Here is a 22,891-nt window from a genome sequence, read left to right on the forward strand (position 1 = left end):
GTGATGAGACTATTTGTAATACAAACCTAGTGAGTGTTTATTAAATGACTCTTTTCTTATTACATTTCTGCTGATCTTTGACGTCCAAACTTGCTTATAAACCATTTGGTATCATCAACTATCAGAAAGGTTTGTATGTGTTTTTATTGTCAATATTAAGATGTCCCCCATTTTCCCTCTTTTTGCCCCCCTCCATCCAATCCCTGCCCCAGCCCAGGCCTTCCCCACCCTGTTGTCTGTATCCATGGGCTATGCATATATGTATATACGATTTATGGTTTATCTCTTCTTGGAAAAAAATTTTTAATAGAGGGATTTGGTGGCTTATACTCAGATATTTCAGCTTTATCTTATTTCTTACCAGACTTCTTACTTTTAAAGCTTATTTATAAATACATTCATTTGTAAAGAGAAGAGCCATCAATATTTTTAAAATAATTACTATAGGCTTTAAGTGATTGGACTTGATTAGAATAATGTCTAAGAATGTAGAGTGATGAAAGGAAGCCATAATGTGAACATAGAATTAACTGGATTCGTGCATAGGAAAGACAGTAATGGTAGCAAAGTGCCGAGATGATCAAATGTGGAAAGACATTGTTCAGTTTGGTCAGAAGAAGTTAGGCAGCTACATTCTCCAATGCCTGTTTACAAAAAAAAGTCTTATGGAGTACAAGTGTCGTTCTGTGAGTTGAAAGTATATTCAGTGAGCTTCAAGGATTTAATTCTTTAAATCCAGATTTTTTAAAGATGCTTCTTGGTATTTCAGCTGAAAGCATGAGTGAAATGTTTACTGACTTGAATGTGTAGTTTTATTCCTTTGCAAAGTAGAAGTATTTTCTGAGCTGAACAGGGGCATTTTCAGATGTCTGTTTCTGTGCATTGTTGTTTTTTTTGTTCTTGTGGGGCTTTAAGCTCCTTGAGAGCAGGACTCTGATTTGCTTACGTGTAAAAGCGGCAGCAAGCCTAGTACCCGGCAGGAGCTCACAAAGTACAGGATATGACAGAACCATGTGTACAGTTGGCCATCACTTTAAAGTACATTTTATTAGTTATTTGTTAAAAATGTATGTTCTTAATATGTATACATATTTTAATAAGCCATATTACCAGAAAGAGAGATGGGCACTGTGGATCCAGAAGTAGGGATGGAAGTCATGGTTAGATACAGAAAAAGAGAAAGACAACTGGGAGCAGGAGAAGGTGCAACCAAAAGTAATGTGTCAACTGGCTGGTGTGGCTCAGTAGTTGAACTTTGACTCAGGAACCAGGAGATGGCTGGTTTGATTCCCAGTCAGGGCACATGACTGGGTTTCAGGCTCAATCCCCAGTAGGGAGCATGCAGGGGGCAGCCGATCAGTGAGGTTCCTCTCTCATCGATATTCCTATCTCTCTCTCCCTCTCCCTTTCTCTCTCTCTAAAAATCAATTTTTAAAAATATACAAAAATAATGTGGTCTTGGAGGTCTCTGTAAATAAATAAGGTCTTTATGCTTATAACTGTTTGGGGCTTGCAGCCAAAATATGCAAACTTAGCATATTTTTTTATAAATTAACACATTTTCTGAGGTGAACAGAGGCCATTTTCAGATATCTCTATATTTGTTATGAAGAAAGAGACAGATTTCACAAATTGAATTACAAAATTCATCTCTATGATTATCTTTGATTATTTTAGTACCTTGTAATCAATGTGAATTGATTTGTAAGATTGCTTGTCAAATACTAGTTCAATTTTTTTTTAAGTTCTGTATAATGAGACTGACAAATCTCAAGAGGGGAAGGGGGTAGGAAGAGATTAACCAAAGAATTTATATGTATATATGCATAACCCATGGACACAGGCAATAGTGCAGTGAAGGCCTGGGGAGAGGAGGCAGGAGTGGGATGGAAAAGGTCAATGGGGAGAAAAATAAGGATATCTGCAATACTTTCAATAACAAAGATAACCTTTTTTTTTAAAGTTCTGTATAATGAAATATCTGCATGTCATATGCTTATCTAAAGGACCTCTAATAAATTATAATTTCTGAAAGATACGCATTCCAGCATTAAAAAAAAAGGATGACTATTCTCTCCCTGATGTGTGTGTGTGTGTGTGTGTGTGTGTGTGTGTGTGTGTGTTTTAATTCTTCATTGTTTAAAGTATTACATATGTTTCCTTTGTCCCCCATTGACCTCTCCCAGGCCATTCCCACCCGCCAGCACATGCCCTTATCCCCCTACTGTGTGTGTCCATTGGTTATGCTTATTTGCATGCATACAAGTCCCTGGTTTTATTTTGTCATTTTTTGAGAAGCTTCCATTTAGAAAATTTACACTAAACTATTTTGTCTGCTTCTTGGGGCAGCATAATATGTAGAAAAGATTAGGAGATGAAGATTATGATGGGGCAGAAATAGAATATTGGGGACCAACTATAATTGTAAGAAATATTAATCATGCTCTGTTAACCATGTTTAAAGAAGGCACAATCTAACCTGGCTGGGAGTTACGCATAGGACCTGAGAGCTCACCTGGAAATGTGGCCCGTCCTCCCCATCTGGGAGCCGCCTATTATCATGGGAAGATGAACAACCTTGTTGCAGAAACCATAGCCACTAGCCCTTTGCACATTGCCAGCCCTTTGAAGACCCCCAGCCTTTGCATACCCACAGGCCTTTGCATATCTCCAGCCTGCATTACCTGTAAACTGTCTGTTGGCATACCCTTTTGCCTACTTCCCATGTCATCTTTATCCTTCTACCCAATATAAGCAGCTGGCTTATGGTAGGGTGTAGAGCAGATTATTGTGGATGACTTGCTGCTCTCCTGTACTGCCGAACTATTGGAATAAACACTCATATATAATTCAACCCTGTCTCTGCTGAATTGACTCAAGTAGTGACTGGCAGCACAGACCCATTGATTGTCCAGTTACAATTATACTTCTAGCTATCTATATAGATAACTACCTGTATGGCCTTGAATAAAGTACTTACAATGTCTGAACTTTGATTTCTACATCTGTAACTGGAAGAGCAGGATTGCATGATGGGCATCCAAGGTCCTCGTTATTTTTCTGCTCTGAAAAAAAGAGTCCTAAATTTGGTGTCTAGCTTAGGAAGATCTAAGAATAACGTCAAACCTCTTCCCCACTACAAGTTGCTGGGGCCATGTTTTCATCTACTCTGCATTCCCAGTGCCCTGAGTAGTACCTGCCATGTAACAGGTACTTAATAGAGGATTCTTGAATGAATAAACAAAGCTAGATCTGCTTGGTAAAAAACAAGCAAAAGAAGACATTTGTTATCTATCTGCCTCTCTAAGCAATTGGTGTAATTGGGGAAAGGCCTTGTCTGCTCCCTAGCAAATAGTTGGTATTCCATAAATCTTTATTGCTTGCTCAATAAAATTTATTTCCTCCTTACAAAAAATCTGTGAAATACCTGTTAATTACCCCATTTTCAGTAGAGAGGAAACCAAAACAATTCGGGGGTGGGGGTAGCTTTTTAAGGTTCTGCAGATCTTAGGAAATGAAGCACGAATTAAAACCAGAGCATTCTCATAACAAAACTCACTGTTTAGATAAACTGAACTTTCCCTAAAGCATAAGTGACTCATGATTATCCCCAAAGATTCTGATGTGGGGAGGCAAGATACCTGAGGTGGATGATCAAGTGCTGTGAGGAGATAGGGAGTCAGAAATTAAACTTACCGCCTTCCTAGAATTATACCTGGTTGAACCATTGAGATTACTTGAAACATTTAGCAGTTTTCTTTTCAATAAGTTAAGGTATCAATATGAAAAACATTGTTTTTCTTAGCTCCTATAACACATTTACTGCCTGTAGAAGAAAAAGCACTGGATGGGAGTTAGGGCACCTGGATTTCAGTTCTAATATCTACAGCCCATGGGCTCTTAAGTAATTCAGTAGACATTTTGGTTCTGCTGGTTCCTCATCTGTACCATAGATGTATTTGTCTAGATCAGTTGATTTTTCACAGATTCATACAAGAACTTCAAGGGCTGATCAGGGATAGGGGGTGAGGATGGGACTAGAGGGGCAGAAAAGGATTGCCCATCACCAAGGGAGGTATCTGGAAGCCCACAGGACTCTGCTCTACACCAAGCCCAGGCAGCCCCCTGAAGAATGCCCGTGTAATGGGTAACTCCGTTTCCACAGGTTCAGGTCTTGCTGTTCTGTGGGTGACTCACTTCTGACGTGTCCTAACCAGATAGTTGGGATGTAAAGTTTTATTTAAGTAGAAAGGTGAATTGATTTAAAAGCAGTAATAGTTAACATTTATTGAGCACTTACTGTGTGGAGTTATATATACCCCATGAACTATATATTTTATGAACTGTTTATAAAGTCATTTAACCCCCCCCCCCCCAACAATGATGTATGTGCTGTTTATCTCCATTTCACAGATGAAAACACTGGGTACTGACAGTGGTTGAGTAAATTGTTCAAGACCACACAGCTAATAAGTGGCAGAGCTGGAATGTGAATCTAGGCAATCTGGCTCCAGAATCCATACTCTTAACTCTTTGCTATATAGTGTCTCTAGAAAAAAATCCTAAAAGAGGATTTAAAGATAATATCTAAAGAAAAACCTTAACTACATAAGAGTACATATGGTATGTACATAAGAGTACATATGGTATGCAGGTGACCCCCAAAAATGTATACACACTTTAAGTAATTATCTATTCCAATGGGTTAAATCAGGTATCTTGCCTCCCCACATCAGAATCTTTGGGGATACGTACTAAGTGAATAACTGAAGTTCATAAATGCTGCTTTGAAGCATTGCCTTGAGTAACTCCCAAATTACCCTGAGTTTCCGATTCCCTGGAAAAGGAGTCTGAGCACCCTAGATTAGGCCAGGTGCTCAGCTCTGGGTCACTCAGCCAGCGTAGGGGATGTCAAGGGCCACATAGAACAGATATAGCAGCTGCCACCCACATTACCATCTCAGTGGGGTTAGGGAAGCAGCATTTCCAGGGAAAAGGAAATCGATATCAGGGCAATCACCTTGAGGGTGCCCACCACAGTCATCAATTAGCTAAGACTAGGCTGACTTCAGGGCATAGGTTAGAATTCTTTTTTTTTCACTAAGAAATCCTTGATATGAAGTGTATGTTCTTATATCAGACTCATGGAGAAATTATAGACGGTCACAAACCAGATCATTTATCTTCTTGTTTTGAAAGTAGAGTAGCCCATTTAGCAATATCTAACACAGTTTTAAGTGACTTGTTCTTCAACCCTGTAATTTCGCTTCTAGGGGTTTATTCTACAGAAATACTCCCACATATGCACATAGATATATGTTCATTGCAGCATTGTGTATAATAATAGAAAATAGGAAGTGACCTAAATCTTTATTAATGGGGATGTAGAACATTATGGTACATCCATACTATGGATAAACATCCATCATTAAAAATAATTAGGTAGTCCCATATGTAGTGACAAGAAAATTCTTCAAACTACATTAAGTGACTAAATTAATATTGTGTAATATTTATAGTATGAACTTAAGTTACAGTGCAGTATATATAGTATGAACTCATTTTTATGGAAAAAATGCATAGTATTTGCTCTGTATTTATAAATGCATTGAATTTGTTATATTTTTATAAACTTGTTAAAAACATATAATTCTGAAAGAAAATATGCTAAAATGTAAAAGAGAGACATCTAGGGAAGAAGGTAGGATGGAGAGATGATAAACCTGGTGGGTCCCCATAGTAATATAATTTTAATTTGCTAAAAATGTAAAAGGAAACCAGCAAGTGAAATTAATGTTAATATATTTTATTTGAATTAATATATCTAAAATGCAGGTGACCCCCAAAAATGTATACACACTTTAAGTAATTATCTATTCCAATGGGTTAAATCTGAAAATAAAGAAATATCAATTGAGCTGTTAAAGCATGTATACATTTTTGGGGGACACCCTGTATCATCATTTCAGTGTCACTAGTATAAAGCACTTATTATTGAGATATTTAAAAAAATTTTATACTAAGTCTTTAACTCTTATAGCACATCTGATTTCAGACCAGCAACAGTTCAAGTGCTTAATAGCTACATGTGGTTAATGTCCACCATCTGAGTGGCTTAGCTGTGTATACTTATATATTGTTTTGATTTTTTTACAGTAAGTGTATGCTCTCATCTGACTCACATGACTTGTTTTTCTAAGTAGACCTTTTAAGAGTTGTGATGCTTTCTTAAAGGTGACTTTTAATCTCACCTTTTCATCTTCCTGTGCCGCTTTGCTATGAAAAAGAAAGTTGGATGGCACACTCGTTTCACTTGAAATCAGCAGTCATGGATTTTCATCTCAGTGAACACACATTAAGTCCATATTGGAATTAAATAAAGTGATGCAATTTGAAAGAATGAATGAAGATAGCTTTTAATAGAATTTAAACTGTGATTCACAGACTTTTTCATTACTCTGATGTATGTATAACTCCTTTTCTCCCAAGGCTGTGGCAGCCTTTTGAACATTTCTGTTGTTTCTGTAGTTGTAAACAAAAAACATACTAAAGAAATGTGAAACTTAACAGTTGCCTGGGGTATAAGGTGTGATTATAAAGTAACAAGGTTTATTTTTTTGGTGAATAAATAAATTATATATTTGCCTTTCAGAGTGATTTGCTTGAATGTTATATATAGATCTGCATCTGTCCTTTGAGATACTTTACAGTCAGTTTTTTTTAAAAACAAGCATTACTTCCAGACACCTACTCTGTCATTTATATTTGGCTTTCAAGAACATATATATTATGTGGACATTTTACTGTTTGCCACAGATTGTAATTTTTTTTCAGTAAAAGTATGTTAGCATTTCTATTTTATATTGCTACTGTTTATAGTAATTTTATTAAAAATTCCAAATACTTGAAGATTAAAATGAAAATCAAGACAGCCTAAATAAGGAAGGACTCTAAATGAACATAAGGTTTACTTTCTAGGGAGATGTTCTAAAATTAGATTGCACTGATAGTTGCACAACTCTACAAATATTAAAAATCATTGAGATGTACACTTAAAATGGCTGAATTTTATGATATGTAAATTATATCTCAATAAAGCTTTTTTTTAAAATAGCTTTCAGGGGTGCTATTAAGAATTTTTATAACCATGTCTGTAGTTTGAAATAATTTCATGCATAGTAACAAATGTATTTTGTAGATTCTGATTGTTTACAGAGGTATTTGGAAATGTCGCTTGATTTTAGATCTTCCTTCCATTTAATGTTCAGATTATTGTCTTACTTTCTGGATAATATTTCCTGAAAAGGCTCCCTAACATTATCCCCTGTGGAAATCCATTGCATCACCTATAAAACAGGGTTAATAACTAAATGTGATAAAGATTAAATGAGATATTATATTTTTTTAAAATTGTAATATCTGGATGTAGCGCCTGAATTGTACATTAACCTGTACATTGAGTACCTACTCATGGCTTTTATAGTCTACTAGAGGCCCGGCGCACAAAATTCGTGCATGGGTATGGTCCCTAGGCCTGGCCTGTGATCAGGGCCATCTTCCCAGCTGCCTGCAACCAGCCCCCGCCCCCCCCACCACCACCCACCCCTGGTTCCCTGTTTGCCATCGGGTGATTGGTGCCTGAGGGCTGGAGAAGGGACCAAGAGGTCAGCTGTTCCCACCTGCTCTCCAGCCCCGCCCCCACTGCAGATGGCCATCAGGCAATCTGAGCCTGCCAGCTGGGGAAAGGGACAAAGAGGTGGTCATTGCGCATCATAGTGACTGGTCCAGCGGTCGTTCCGCCATTAGGGTCAATTTGCATATTACTCTTTTATTATATAGGATAGGGGCCTCGTGCACGGGTGGGGGCTGGCTGGCCTGCCCTAAAGGGGACTGGCCAGGGTGAGGGGCCGCAGGTTTGCAGGCAGGCTCTGCCCCCAATCAGGGTGGGGGTCCCTGCTGGGGGCGGGGCCAGCCTGGGCAAGGGGCCACGGGCGGTTTGCAGGCCAGCCATGCTTCTGGCTTTGTCAGGAAGGACGTCCGGAATGACGTCCGGAAGACATCCAGTTTAATTAGCATATTACCCTTTTATTAGTATAGATGATTTAAACATGGTGGGGAACCACTCTGCTTTTACACATAAAAAGACCTGGTGAAATACTTGGAGGAACATTTAGGATTTGTTCTCATGTTTCTAGTTACGTAGGTTTACTAGATAGCAGTATAAGCAATCCTCTATAATAAAAGCATAATATGCAAATCGACTGAACAGCGGAACAACCAGTTGGCGGGGGGCGGGGGGGCGGACAGGTGACGCCAGGCCAGCCAAGGCACTTATCAGCAGGCAGAGGGAGGGGAAGGTGATGGGGGGGGGGGGGGGGAGTGGCAGCGACCAGCAGTGATGGGAGGCCAATGGCAGGGGGGGGAAGGGAGGGTGGGACAGGGACGGCCACTGGCTGGCCAACACTGTCCCCTGATCAGCCCGCCTGGTTGCAGAGGGAGGCCACGGGTGGTGGCAGCAGGGGGCGGGGCCAGCCAGCGCTGTTCCCCTGATTGGCCTGTCCAGTCGCCTCCCGCAGAGGGAGGCCAGACTGCGGCTGAGGCCCGCTCCCTGCCAGTCGGACATCCCCTGAGGGCTCCTGGACTGCAAGAGGGTGCAGGCCGGGCTGAGGGGCCTCTAGTCTCATATAAAACATATCACTGTATAGCTTATGCCCTGGCACTTTTTTCCTTAGGAGACATCTTTTCCCTGTTATGCTTCCCTTCCCTTCCCAGCCTTAAACATGGTCTAAATGAAGCCTGCCAAGGTTCTCTTTTCAGTGCATTGATGCCTCCTGGGATTAGTTGGAGAGGTCTTTGCAGAATTACATTTCTCTCCTGCAGTGCTTCCTGTGCCCTATTTAACATACAGCCTTCAGTTTTCTCCTAACCCCTACTTGCTTTCTCAAGGAGAGAAAACTCAGATCTTATGAAGCAATTCAGAACTTACAGAGCCTGGCAATAGGCATAGGCCCGGCACTCAGCTTCAGGAATGTTTCAGATTGCTCTCATTTTAAGCCACCTTCAAGATTCACAGGTACAAATCTGCTTGTCTTCTTCATTTGCCATCATGCATCCTTCCTTTTATCCCTCCTAAAACCAAAGTATGCATGCCAACTCCAATTCACCAAACATTTTTAGCTTTCTCATATTCTAATGTAGCTCAGAAGCATTTTCTAGTGGACTCTCTGGGTTGTCACTGGGCTGTCGTTTCTCCCAGTCTGGTTGTGCCTGGAGCAGTTTTCATAGCTAAATGATGAACCTTCAAAGAAAAAGGTACGTAATGAAAATGGAAACACCAGCATGCTCTTTGTAACCATTTCTTTAATTCTCCACCTGCCATAACGTGGAGATGGCTCCTAATTATCAGAGGGAAGAGCTGAACTCCTGTACTGCAGCAGAAAGAATGAGCACTATGGGAGGGCGAGTGACAGACTACTCTCCAGTGGGGAGGGGGACAGATATTTTGGGAAACTTTGACATGGAATCGGATGTATTTGTATAACCTTTTCATGTGGAACTGTGTTGCAGTCAGAGAGGGGGTTTTGGTTTTCTTCATTAAAAGCTTATTAAATAAAGAAATAGGACAGTCGTTTTGCTTCGGTAGATGGGGGTCAGAGAGGAGGGTCTGATCTCCTCAGGATATTAATGTCTGCCTTCAGCGGGGGAAATGAGCCATCACTTGAGTTAGAGGCAGCTTTATGTGCTCATTGCTAGGGATTCCCATATGTCCAGGGAGCAGCAACAGTAAAAAATGGCAGACCTCGGTGGTGGAGTGCAGAGGGCTCTCATTGGAATTCATGTCAGGAAGCTCAGCTCAGTCTGCCCAGAGCAAGTCTGTTTAATGTTGATCAGCTGTCCATCTGATAAACCGAATTGATACGGGCATTCCCTCCAAGGGCTGCCCTGACAGTGACAGCCGCAGCACCCAGATGTCTTGTTAGGCTTTTGGGTAGTCTCAAGTATTTTTAACCCCTTTTGTGATACCCAAACCAAAAAGTAATTTTAGAGACCTAGATAACAATGCCAGCTGGGCTTTCCCTTTGCTTCTCTGGCAGAAAACAGACCAGCTTAAACTGTTTCCAGAAACCAGATGCTACTAATTAGTTATCCCTCTCCCTCATCATAACCAGGACCTAGTTAACCTGCAGGATAATTGTGTGCTGACATCATCAAGTTTGTCTAGTTATTCAAAATAATGTTTCTGAAATATTTTTACTACAGTAAGTTACCTGGCTTGGTAATGCTTTATTAGTTTCATGGGTATATTAGTTGATCACTAAGCAGAACTTTATGCTCATGTGTAAAAAGAATATGAATTACAAATTTTATTTGGTTGGCTAATTTCTGATAATAACTATGGTGACTTCTTGCTGAGTCCAAACATCCTCTGCTTTCTCAAGGATGACTACCATCATGAGGGTAGCTCACCTCTTTGTCAGCAGGTATGGAGGAAACTAATTACAGAATATATCAATACTGAGCTTTCTTTAATAAAAACAAAAAACACACAACAATAGTAACTATGTGAGGAGATGGATATGGTAATTATCTTGACTATAGTAATCATTTCACTATGCGTTCATCAAAACTGCATTTTATATACCTTAAATATATAATTTTATTTTAAAAGTATAAAAAATACTGAGCTTTAATTTTTGGAAATAAATCAAGAGAGATAAGTCTTTGTATTAAGTTATTTTAAAATTCTATTTCTACAAAACTACCAGTAGTTCCAAATTACAGTACTAAATATGGGAGAAATTTTTATTTTTATTTTTTTTTTTTTTTAGTTTTTTACTGAATCACTTCTTAAGAATTTTTGAATTTTTTTCCCTTCACTTCCAGATCTTGTGTTTTCATAGCATGGCAAAACTCTAACATAGAGTAAAGTATCTGATCTCTTTGAACTTAGAATTTCAGATCACCTTTCCTAAAAAAAGACACAGAGCCCTCAGCACTTTCTATGATTGCCTAGTGTGGTGGTCGGCAAACTGCGACTCGCGAGCCACATGCGGCTCTTTGGCCCCTTGAGTGTGGCTCTTCCACAAAATACCAACTTCTGCGCATGGGCCACAAAGTTTCAATCGCACTGTTCATGCACACCCGCACGTGGTATTTTGTGGAAGAGCCACACTCAAGGGGCCAAAGAGCTGCATGTGGCTCGAGAGCTACAGTTTGCCAACCACTGGCCTAGTGCATATGATCAGAGCTGGAAGTAAGGCCTGGTCATTCTTTTCAGCCCCTGGACCTGTGACTCCATCTCTGTTTGGAGGTCACCATTACTACAGCCTACAGTTTTGGCATTTTGCTTTTAATGGTTGAGATTTTTGGTTTCAGTCACCTGTTTTTAAAATCAGAATTCTCATTTCCAAATACAGGAATGAAACAAGATTAGTTTTGAATGCTGTGATCATGGCAAACCCCAAATTCAAAGTTCCATTTTCACTTCGGTTATCAACATGAATAAATGGCAAAACAGGAAAATTGTTATGTTTCTGTAGTTATTGTAATGAACTGAATGAATTTCTTAGAATGTTGGATCTGGCCTACTTATAAAAACTTAATATTTAACACATAATTAGTTAAAGTTTATCACCATATAAGATTCTTTTACCTGGCATTAAGAGCATATTCTTTTCCTTTTTATTCTTATTCATATGCCTTGATATTTTTTAATGTTGGTATTTTTGAAGTATATCCTAATAACTCTTTTGCTCTTATCTGTTTCTTCCCCTCCCCCTCATTCTTTGTCCTTGTGGAGCTTTCTTCTATGGGGTTGTGAAGAGAGAAATAAAACACAAAACAGCTAGTGTGTCAGATGGCAATAAGTACTATGTATGGAAAAAGCAGGAAGCGGGGACTGGGAGTGCTGGCATGGATGGGAGGGTTGCAGTTGTAAATGGAGTAGTCAGAGAAGGGCTCACTGAGAAAGTGAACTTTGTAGGGATCTGAAGGAAGCAAGGACTAAGCCTTGCAGGTATGTAAGGGAAGATGAGGCCAGATAGGGGAAAGGGCACGGGCTCTGAGGCAAGAACAGGCTTGGCATGTTCCTTAGCTACCACAGAAGCTAATGTAGCTAGAGAAGAGTGATCCGAGAGGGAAGAGAGTAGCAAATGAAGTCAGAGAGGTAAGGGGGTAGAGGAGCTGGTCAGATTGCACTTGACCTTGGAGTCCATTGTAGAGACTTTGGCTTTTACCTTGAGTGAGATGGGGAGCCACTGGAGGGTTTTCATCAGGGAGCTAAGTGATGGGTTTAATGGTTTCTTCAACTTCCTGCTTACTTCATTTCTGATCTTTTCCATTTTTGTAAAGCTAATGGGCTAAAAATATTATCTCATTATTATTATTATTATACTATTTTTCCAAATTATTTGTGAGGTTGAGCATCATTTTATGTGGGTTTTATCCATTTATTTCTAGAATTACCTCTTCATATTCTTTCCCATTTTGCTCTTGGGCTGTTTATCTTTTTCTTATCAATTTCTTGTCCAATTTGGACAAGCTCCACACATTTTTAATATAATCTTCTGCTTATTGTATGTGTTTCAAATACTTTTCAAGTCTGTATTTGCTTTGGTCTTTTTTATAGTTTATATAAACATTTTTTGTATATTGTAACTACTCGAATTTATTCTTTTTATATAGCTTCCTGACTTTCTATTTTATTTTGCAAGGCTTTCTCACCCCAAGGTCATAAGAGTGTTTTCCTAAATTTTTTAAAAATAATGGTATTTTATATTCATCAAGATGAGCCACAGAGCTGTCGTTTCAAATAGGGTTTTAGTATTATATTGCCTTGTTTTCTTTTTTACCTTTTGACTTAAATTTGAACTTTTGTTTTTTCACATTTAGATCTTTATTCCAAAAAATACTTTTTCTATGGAGTAAGGTAAGGGTCTAATTTTATTATTATTTTCCTTAATTGATAGCCAGTTGCCCAACATCTTTTGTAAGAATAATCTGTCTTTTCCTTAACAATTTGAAATGTTACCTTTACCATAAGTAATTTATTTTCCATATATATTTGGATCTCTTTCTGGATTTTATTCCACTAATCTATTAGTTTGTTCTTGTGATAGTACAATAGTTTTTAAAATTGCAGTAGCTTCATAATAAGTTTTAAAATCTAGAATGTTAGTCCTTTTATTTTCCAGAATTTTCCTTGTAATTTTCAAATTTATCCTTTCTACATGAACATAAAAATCAGTTTTACAATTTTAAAAACCTTTTAAGATTCAAATAAAATTGTTTTTAAAAAATGACTCTTGCCTAGCTGGTGTGGCTCAGTGGTTGAGTATCAACCTATGAACCAGGAGATCATGGTTCAATTTCCTGTCAGGGCACATGCCTGGGTTGCGGGCTCGATCCCCAGTGTGGGGCATGCAGGAGGCAGCCGATGAATGATTCTCTCTCATCGTTGATGTTTCTATCTCTCTCCCTCTCCCTTCTCTCTGTAATCAATAAAAATATATATTTTTTAAAAATAACTCTTACCACCCTGGCCCATGTGATTCAGTTGTTGAGTGTCGTCCCATGCACCAAAGTGTTGTAGGTTCAATTCGCAGGGCACCTGCCCAGGTTGCAGCTTGATCCCTGGAAGTGGGTGTGCAGGAGGCAGCTGATTGATGTTTCCCTCTCACATTGGTGTTTCTCTCTCTCTCTCTCTCTCTCTCTCTCTCTCTCTCTCTCCCTCTCTCCCCCCTCCCCCTTCCTTTCTCTCTCTAAAAAATCATTTAAAAAATCTTTTTTTTTTAAATGACTCTTATCTACCTTTTAATGCTTTCAGAGACACCCTGAATTTTGTGCATTTTGTGTTTGGGATTCTTATTAGTTTTCTGTTGGTATGCAAAGAGCCTGGGCTTTAAAAATGGAGATCTCTGGGCTTGAATCCAGCTTTGCAGCTTACTAGCTATGTGAACTTGAGCAAGTTAGTTGGCCAGCCCACCTCCCTCTGTGCAGTAGAGATAATAATGCTTACCTCAGACAGCTGTTGTGAGTTTTACATTATTTTTTTTATTAATCAGTTGATTGAGTTGTTAAGCTTGCAAAATTATTTCGTATAAAATGTTCAGAATACAGTAATTCATTGGCTCAAAGTAATTAATTTAGATAGTGAAAGCCATAAACCAGTTAGGCATTTTAAAAGATTGGATATCTGAAATATTTGCTGATGAAATAGCATGATATCTGGCATTTGCTTCAAAATAATCTGGAAGGATAGTGAAAGGTGTAGCTGAAACAAGATTATGATCCACAGAGGTATTTTATGCTATATTTTCACTTTGGAATGTTTTAAATACCCAAATTATAAAGGGTTTTTTAAAGAATACATCTTTAAAAACTGTTTAAAATGACAAAGTATAAACATTTATTTGTAAGTGGAATATTATGTTTTATTATGTTATTCTCTGTACTTTTTTGTATTTTGTTAAACCTCTAAAAAGAAGGAAAACAAGGAGGAATGGAGGAAGAAAAGAAAAAAAGCTGAATAAAAAGAATAAAAAAGACAACTCCATTTTATTTAATCTTCCTTGCCTGTATATTGAAACACAGTTGACACTCCTACTAGTTTAACATCAACTTAAAGACATGAAACATTTAAAGAGATTTCAAGTTAATATAAGGAACAATTTCTAATAATTAAAACTATTCATCTGCAGACCTGGTTCCTATATAGTTTATCACTCATCCTGGAAGGAGTTAATTGAGGTTAATTGACTTCTGGGGTCACTTCCATCTCTGATTCTATAAATCTGACTTTTTAGTTTATCTCACTCTTTGTGAAACTAAGAATGATAACAATCCCTTATACCTTATACTATCGAGTGCCAACCTTTTTTATCTCATGGCACACATAAACTAATTACTAGAATTCTGTGGCACACCAAAATAATATATTTTTGCCCATCTGACCAAAAAATAGGTACAATAGTAGCCATCATTTACATCAGATGGCTACTATTGTGTTGGCTGTTGTCATTTTTTTATTTGACAATCTAAGGGAAAAGAGGTCAGTGCCCCTGACTAAATAGTCAGGTATTGCATGTTTTAAAATTCTTGTGACACACTAGTGTGCTGTGGCACATCAGTTGAAAATCACTTCTTTACACAACAAATATTATAGGCAGCCAAGAAGTAGGATAGTATAATTTAGAGTGTAGTAAGGGAGAGAAGTGGCAGGAAGATAGATGGGAAAGAAGTAATTACAATATAGTACAATAAATGAGCTATGTTCAGAGGCTTTCAAGCACAGAAGGAGTTAATCTGGGGAAGAGAGGGAAGACTTCACAGAAGTGACACATGGGCTGATTCTTAAAAATACTGTAAACAAATATAGGTTTATCATTCACCCTATAGCAGCAAAAGTTGCACAGCACATCCACACAATGAACCTCTGTAGAGATGGATGTTAAATAGAACAAGAAGATTCTCTATTTGTAAACAATGTGGAACTTCTCTATTTGTAAATACTATGTGGAACTATCTCCAAGAGATTATATTGGGTGAATAAAACCAGAGTACAGCAATACAAACATAAAACGTCTTCACCATTTTTGTGATATTTTAATGACTATCAAGAATTTACTTGGCTGCCCATAACAGGACTCGAAGTAGCTTAAAGGAATGCAATGTCTACTTAACTCAGATAACAAAATGTCTAGAGACGGGCACACCCAAGCTGACTTGAAGCCATCAAGGGCCCATGCTTCTCCTTTCCTCTTGCTCACTATTCTTCACTGGGAGCCCTCTCTAGGATCCTTAGGTCTTTGCTGTGCCTCCAGGCAGTTGGGCCCTATTCCCGACAGGAGGGGGTGAGCCCAAAATGCCAAAGGTGCACATCAACTGAATCCTGATACCAGGAACTCAGCAGATTTCTCAGAAACTTTACCTAGTGAACTTCTACCTACATTCACTGGCCAGACTGTGCTACATGATCACTTCTACCCTCAGGGGATCTTGGGGACACGAGTACATTTTTAAGTGAGTACATTGTCACTCCAAATATATTAAAAGGTGTGTTAGTAGTGAGGAAGGAACGAGTGAGTGGGTAACTAGCAGTGTCTGCCATCATTCTTTCTAAAGCTTAGAATGCTAAAGAACTTTGGAGAAATGTTGGAAGAAAATGGATCAAAACAGATGAAGTTGTTTAACATACAATGGAAAGAAAGTAATTTGGTGAAAATTCTTGTGAAAACATGAATTAATCCTCTGGGTTATGTGCAATGTGGTAATTACTTCCTTACTTACTCTGATTACTTAGCCTAAGTGGTATTCATTTGTGACTCTTTTCCAATCAAGAGTTAGCATAAAAATACCCAAGAGTGATAAAATATACGTGCATAAAATGGCATGAAGACCTTTATATAAGATAAATTTTTAAATCTAGTACATTGCAAGTTTATTAGATTGCTTTGGTGGCTAAAATAGGAATAAGATAATGAGAAGAAAATACTCCCAGCTTTCATACTGCTTCTCTGCTGCACACAAAATTAGACTCTTGCACAATGTGATCTGAGTTGTTTATTGGATGCCAAAATCCTAGAAGTTAAGAGCACAGTACTAGATAGTAATTACAGGACAGATTTCAAGATAACCAATCATTTTATTTCTATTTCCTATAGACCAATAATAGCAATAATTTGGTCTTTTTTTAAACTATTAACTGCCAGCCCAGGTAATATTTTAATCCCTCAAATCTTCTAATTTTAGAACTAAATATTAAATTTTAGACCTGAAATCCCTGAATCTTAGAACTGGCAGGGACTGTTTCTTTTTTTTCTTTTTTTTTTTAAATATTTTATTGATTTTTTACAGAGAGGAAGGGAGAGAGATAGAGAGTTAGAAACATCGATGAGAGAGAAACATCGATCAGCTGCCTCCTGCACATCTCCTACTGGGGATGTGCCCGCAACCCAGGTACATGCCCTTGACCGGAATCGAACCTGGGACTCTTCAGTCCGCAGGCCGATGCTCTATCCACTGAGCCAAACCGGTTTCGGCGGGACTGTTTCTTCAGTTCCCCTCTTTTCAGTGGTGAGACTATAGATCTGAGGGTTTAAGGAATTTCCCCACAGTCTAGTGTTGTAGGCAGAGTTAGAACTGTTATCTATAATCCTGATTAACCTAAATCCCTTCATTTGGTTCTGACCAAATGATTTGGAAACAATTTGATTACTTTCCCAGTTATTATAAACAAAATAGTCAAATCTGCTCATACTGTACTTTCTCCTAGCAAAATAGTCTTCTGTAGTGCTTGGAACTTAAGGATAAAAATTGGACATATTTGTGGTGGGCATATACTAGTGTTGGTAAAATGGTAACTTTGTCCCCCCCCCCCCCCCCCCATTTACTATTTCTCAGGCAAATACATATTTAAAATTACCATTGGTCACTATGACATGGTGACTCTGAGTTCCAGCCTTGTCCTTTATAAACAGAATGTTCTCGACCAATTATTTAACCTCTCCAGAACTGCTGTCATTAGAATCACAAGTAGATAATATAAATGAAAGTTATTTGTAATGATGGATACTGTACAAATGATGGGTTTTTCACTTTCATTACCACCATTGTTTTTGACCATGTGGCATTTAAAGATTGCTATTTAATGAATGCTGTTTTATGATTACAGATGTCTTTATTAAAAGCTCACAATAATTGATTTCCATCCTTAGGGTAATTCAAAACAACTGCAATTTCTTGCTTGCCTGGTTATTTTATAAACTGAACTATGTGAAAGATTTATCCAGTGCTTAACCTTTTTTGAGTTTTATACTTGCCCATAACCTCATTCAATTTTTGTGAAATGTAGTAATATGGATTTTTATTATGAATGGGTTTGCAAACTAGAAAACATTTGCAGGGTACTAATAAAATAAATTTTTATTCCTTTCTTTTAGTTGTTTTTTAAAGGATAATTTTAAATGTTAGTTCCTTTTTTAAAAATATTTTTGTTAATTCTCAGTAGTCCTATAAATCTCCATCTTGGTGATTTGGGGGGGGGGGGGGCATGTAATGAGATTTAAACCTAAACCATTAATTTATTCTTCTTTTGTACTTAGGATTAAATAAGATAATACATAAAAGTGCTTGGCCTAATGTCTGGCACAGATTACATTCCCACTTATATTGGCGTTCTGTTAGATACTGGTAAGGATTCTTAGAAGTCCTAAAATTGCAGATATGGGAAAGTTAGAGAACAAAGTAAACAACTGTGAAGGGTCACCCTCCACTGGCCAGCTTCTCTGGGAACCCTGTGACTCGTGGGATCTTGGGAACTAGTTGGGTAAAGAGTAGGGAATATTACAGAGAAGGTAGGTATCAAGATCTGCTTATATATAGATCCTAAACTACTCAATGGAAGAGCCTTCATGAAAGTCTTTTGCAAGGGTACTTACTCAGAGTTGCACCAAACCAGCAGCTATAGGTGCCACACTTCTGTCTTTAGCTTTACAGTGTTTCCCTCAGCCAAAAACGAACCGAGTTGGCTCTGAGTTCAAAGCATTCAGCAAACAACAGCAAAGCACAGCCACCAGAAATTCGTACCTGATTTCCATGGTATATAGCAGTGGTTCTCAACCTTCTGGCCCTTTAAATACAGTTCCTCATGTTGTGACCCAACCATAAAATTATTTTCGTTGCTACTTCATAACTGTAATGTTGCTACTGTTATGAATCGTAATGTAAATATCTGATATGCAGGATGGTCTTAGGCAACCCCTGTGAAAGGGTCGTTCGACTGCCAAAGGGGTCGTGACCCACAGGTTGAGAACCACTGGTATATAGGGTAATGCTGTATTAGCTAGTGGAGCCACTATATGGACATACACAGCAATACAGATTGGAATACAATGGAACCAGCCCCCTGTGGGCAGAGTTACCCCAAAGGAATGAAGAGATCAGTAATCATCCCAGCTGGTATAATGTGGTTTCAAAACCACTTCATAATTGATGTCACGTAAAAGCACTGTGTACCCATTAAAATATGGCATGATTGAAGAAATAGAGTGCATTTGAAACCTTCAAAACAAAAAAGCAACAAACTTCAAAATGCTAAGTGAAATAAGTCATACAGAGAAAGATAAATACTGTATATTCTCACTTATATTTGGAATCTAAAATCAAAACAACAGCCCGGCTGGTGTTGCTCAGTGGTTGAGTGATGACCTATGAGCCAGGTGATCCCAGCTCTATTCCTATTCGGGGCACATGACTGGGTTGTGGTCTCAATCCCCAGTAGGAGGTGTGCAGGAGGCAGCCAATCAATGATTCTCTCTCATCATTGATGTTTCTATCTCTCTCCCTTCCTCTCTGAAATCAATAAAAATATATTTAAGTAAATAAATGAATGAAACAAAAAACCTGAACTCATAGATACAGAGAACAGATTTGTGGTTATCAAAAGCAGAAGAAGAGGTAGGTAAAATGGGTGTAGGTGGTCAAAAGGTACAAACTCCCGGTTATAAAATAAATAAGTCATGGGAATAAATAATGTACTATATAGCATGGTGACTATCGTTAATAATGCTTCATTATATATTTAAAAGTTGCTAAGAGAGTAGATTTTAAAAGTTCTCCTTATACAAGAAAAATGTAAGTATGGATGTTAGCTAGACTTATTGGGGTGATTATTTTACAGTATATATAAATGTTGAATCATTATGCTGTACACCTGAAACTAATGTGTTATATGTCATTTATATCTCAATTTAAAACTTCATTAAAAAGAAACAACCTAAAAAAAAACCTAATCTGTAAATATTTTATTGTTGAAAACTGAAGTCTGGCATTGGTGATAAGAGTGTTCTTGACACTCAGACAAGTCTTACCTTTATGTTTTAGTCAAAGAAGTTTGGCAGAGATCACAGAACTTATCCATACTGCTCTCCTTGTACATCGTGGAATAGTAAATTTAAGTGAATTGCAATCTTCTGATGGGCCACTGAAAGACATGCATTTTGGAAATAAAATTGCTATCTTGAGTGGAGACTTTCTTCTAGCAAATGCCTGCAATGGACTAGCTCTGCTACAGAACACCAAGGTAAAACTGGGCAGGGTTTGCTTGTGTCTGAATGGCCTTTAGGTGGCTCTTGGTTGACTGCAGAAGCCACAGAGGTCTGTGCACCCTGCCGCCCCAGCTCCCCATATGTAGATACTCAGTAAAGTTGTGATGATGATGGTGGTGGTGGTGGCAGTGTCAACACCAGATAAAACTGGTAAATGCTAGGAAATTAATTTCTATTTTTTTCTGATTACAAATAAAATTATTTGTTAATTATATGATAGTGTTAAAAATTTCAATTCAGCCCTAGCTGGTTTGGCTCAGTGGATAGAGTGTCAGCCTACAGACTGAAGGGTCCCAGGTTCAATTGCAGTCAAGGGCACATGCCTGGGTTGCTGGCTCGATCCCCAGTAGGGGGCGTCAGGAGGCAGCTGATCAATGGTTCCCTCACATTGTTGATGTTTCTATCTATCTCTCCCTCTCCCTTCCTCTTTGAAATCAATAAAAATATATTTAATTTTTTTTTCAATTTAAAGAAGTTATAAATTACCTATAATCTCACTATACAGAGATAATCATTGTTAGTTAATATTTTGGTGTATCTTCTGTCATTTTTGTTTATTCATACTTTTATATATGTGGGCTTTTTAGTAATATAGATGAAAATGTGCATGTATTAGGGTTTTTTTAATCCTGCCTATTTTTCCCCCACTTCATATTATGATGTAGGCATTTTCACTTATTAACTTTTTCATAAACTTTTTAATGTTTTCAGTTATTTACTAGTAGATGTAATATTTATTTATCAGATTCCTCATTTTTGGACATTTAAACTGCTTCTAATTTTTTACTATCATAAATAGATCTTAAGTAAACATCTTTCCACATCAACTTTTCTCATTCCAGATTATTTCTTTAAGATAAATACCTAGAGCCGAAACCGGTTTGGCTCAGTGGATAGAGCGTCGACCTGCGGACTGAAAGGTCCAGGGTTCGATTCCGGTCAAGGGCATATACATTGGTTGCGGGCACACCCCCAGTAGGAGATGTGCAGGAGGCAGCTGGGCGATGTTTCTCTCTCATCGATGTTTCTAACTCTCTATCTCTCTCCCTTCCTCTCTGTAAAAATCAATAAAATATATTTAAAAAAAAAAAAAAGATAAATACCTAGAAGTAATTCAAAGGGTTTAAACATTTTTAGTATTCTTTTTGTTGTTGTTGTTGTTAATCCTCACCCGAGGCTATTTTTCCATAGATTTTCAGAGAGAGTGGAAGGGAGGGGGAGAGACTGAGAGAAACATCAATCGATGTGTGAGAGACACATCGATTGGTTGCCTCGTACATGACCAGGGCTGCGGATTGAGCCTGCAACTGAAGTATGTGCCCTTGACCGGAATCGAACCTGGGACTCTTCAGTCCTCAGACCAATGCTCTATCCACTGAGCCAAACCAGCTATAGCTTAGTATTCTTGATACACATTACCAAGCTGCTTTCTAGAAAAATGTACAGGTATTTCTTCTATATCAGTTAGGATTAGATGGGACTATAAAATAACAGTGGCTAAAACAAGATAGATTATCTGTTCTCATGTTAAAGCATCCATGAGTAGGTAGTCCAGGGTTGGCATCATGCTCTACAAAATCAGGAACTGAGGCTTCTTCTTACTGCTCTGCCATCCTTATCTTACTACTTAATGTTTCAAGATAATTGCCATTGTGTCCTCACTCCAGTTAGTAGGAAGGAGGAGAAGGAAGGGTAAATCTCCTTCCCTTGAAGGTCATGTAAGTATACACCCTGGTTTTACTAAGGTCAGTCTCAGTGTAAGTCTGCTGTCCTAGAATCCCATCTGACTTAGTATTTGTCCTGGATTTTTTATTTTTTAACAGAGAGTAATTGCTTATAGTTATATTAGAATAAGCCAGCATGGGTTTTATAGATCTCCGCCTTATACTTCCAACCTCTGCCTCAGTTTTTGTCTAGTGTAGGCTAAAGAGTATTGATAACCAGAACAGTGAGCAGATTATTTGCTTAAATCTCCCTCTCCCTCTCCCTCGCCCTCGCCCTCGAAGATTTAAGCAAAAGTGGGAAAAATTTATTACCAGCAGATTCAGACTCCCCGCAAGGGGAGGGGGGCCCAATAATGGGCTGCCCAGTGAAGCCTTGTACTCTAGGGGTATTTATTTGCTACAAGCCTGCTCTGTATCTACCTGTGTCACCACCTGATTGATTCCCTCATTGTTCTTGCCCAGCAACAGACCTGAACTTTCCCTGTTTCTATGTGTGCTTTCTCTGCTCCTATGCTGAACTTTCTCTGTTTCTCTGCATTAGTACACCTTGTTACAGGCCCTGCCTTGTTTTCCCATGCCTCCCACTTTGAGTCCAGAAAAATTTTATTATTTCTGCTTGGTTGGTTTCTGTGGTTAGGCTGCTCAAACTGCCATGTCTGCCCCTGCCTATGTTCCACCTGCCTTTTTCCCACTGGACCCCTGCCCTGTCTGCCTGCGTTTCAAGCTAAGTTCTCTCAATATATGAAACGCATGTACCCCAGATAGTTATGTTAAGGTATAATATTAAGTCTGAAAGGTAACAACAATAACTCATCTCTTTTCCAACCCTTTCAGACACCTCCAGTCAAGGACAGAATGCAAGGCAATTATTGATAGTAAATATATAGGGACAGTTAAATCCTTTGTCTCGGGCAGTAGAAATATTTGACACTGCTGCCCCACTGGCCACTTGGTGTATCATCCAATGTACTGTGGCCCATGCATGGTCTTCAGGAGTCACAAAGCCATCAGGTACCAGTCCAAAAACTCAATAGGAAACAAAGTAAGATAGAGGTTTGCTAC

The 22,891-nt window shown here is 38.4% G+C and overlaps 1 protein-coding gene across 3 annotated transcripts in view; it reads left to right on the plus strand.

Moving 5' to 3' along the window:
- Window positions 1–22,891, plus strand: part of PDSS2 (decaprenyl diphosphate synthase subunit 2) — a 200,474-nt gene that overhangs the window by 89,298 nt on the left and 88,285 nt on the right. For all 3 annotated transcript variants that reach the window (XM_070419293.1, XM_070419296.1, XM_070419294.1), the window contains exon 3: window positions 19,882–20,080. In XM_070419293.1, coding sequence (XP_070275394.1) covers window positions 19,882–20,080 — 199 coding nt within the window. The remainder of the gene's footprint in view (window positions 1–19,881; window positions 20,081–22,891) is intronic.

This window comes from Myotis yumanensis, unplaced genomic scaffold, assembly GCF_028538775.1.
Source record: "Myotis yumanensis isolate MYYU_CA2020_CCGP unplaced genomic scaffold, mMyoYum1.0.hap1 SCAF_6, whole genome shotgun sequence".
In the NCBI taxonomy this organism is placed as follows: Eukaryota; Metazoa; Chordata; class Mammalia; order Chiroptera; family Vespertilionidae; genus Myotis; species Myotis yumanensis.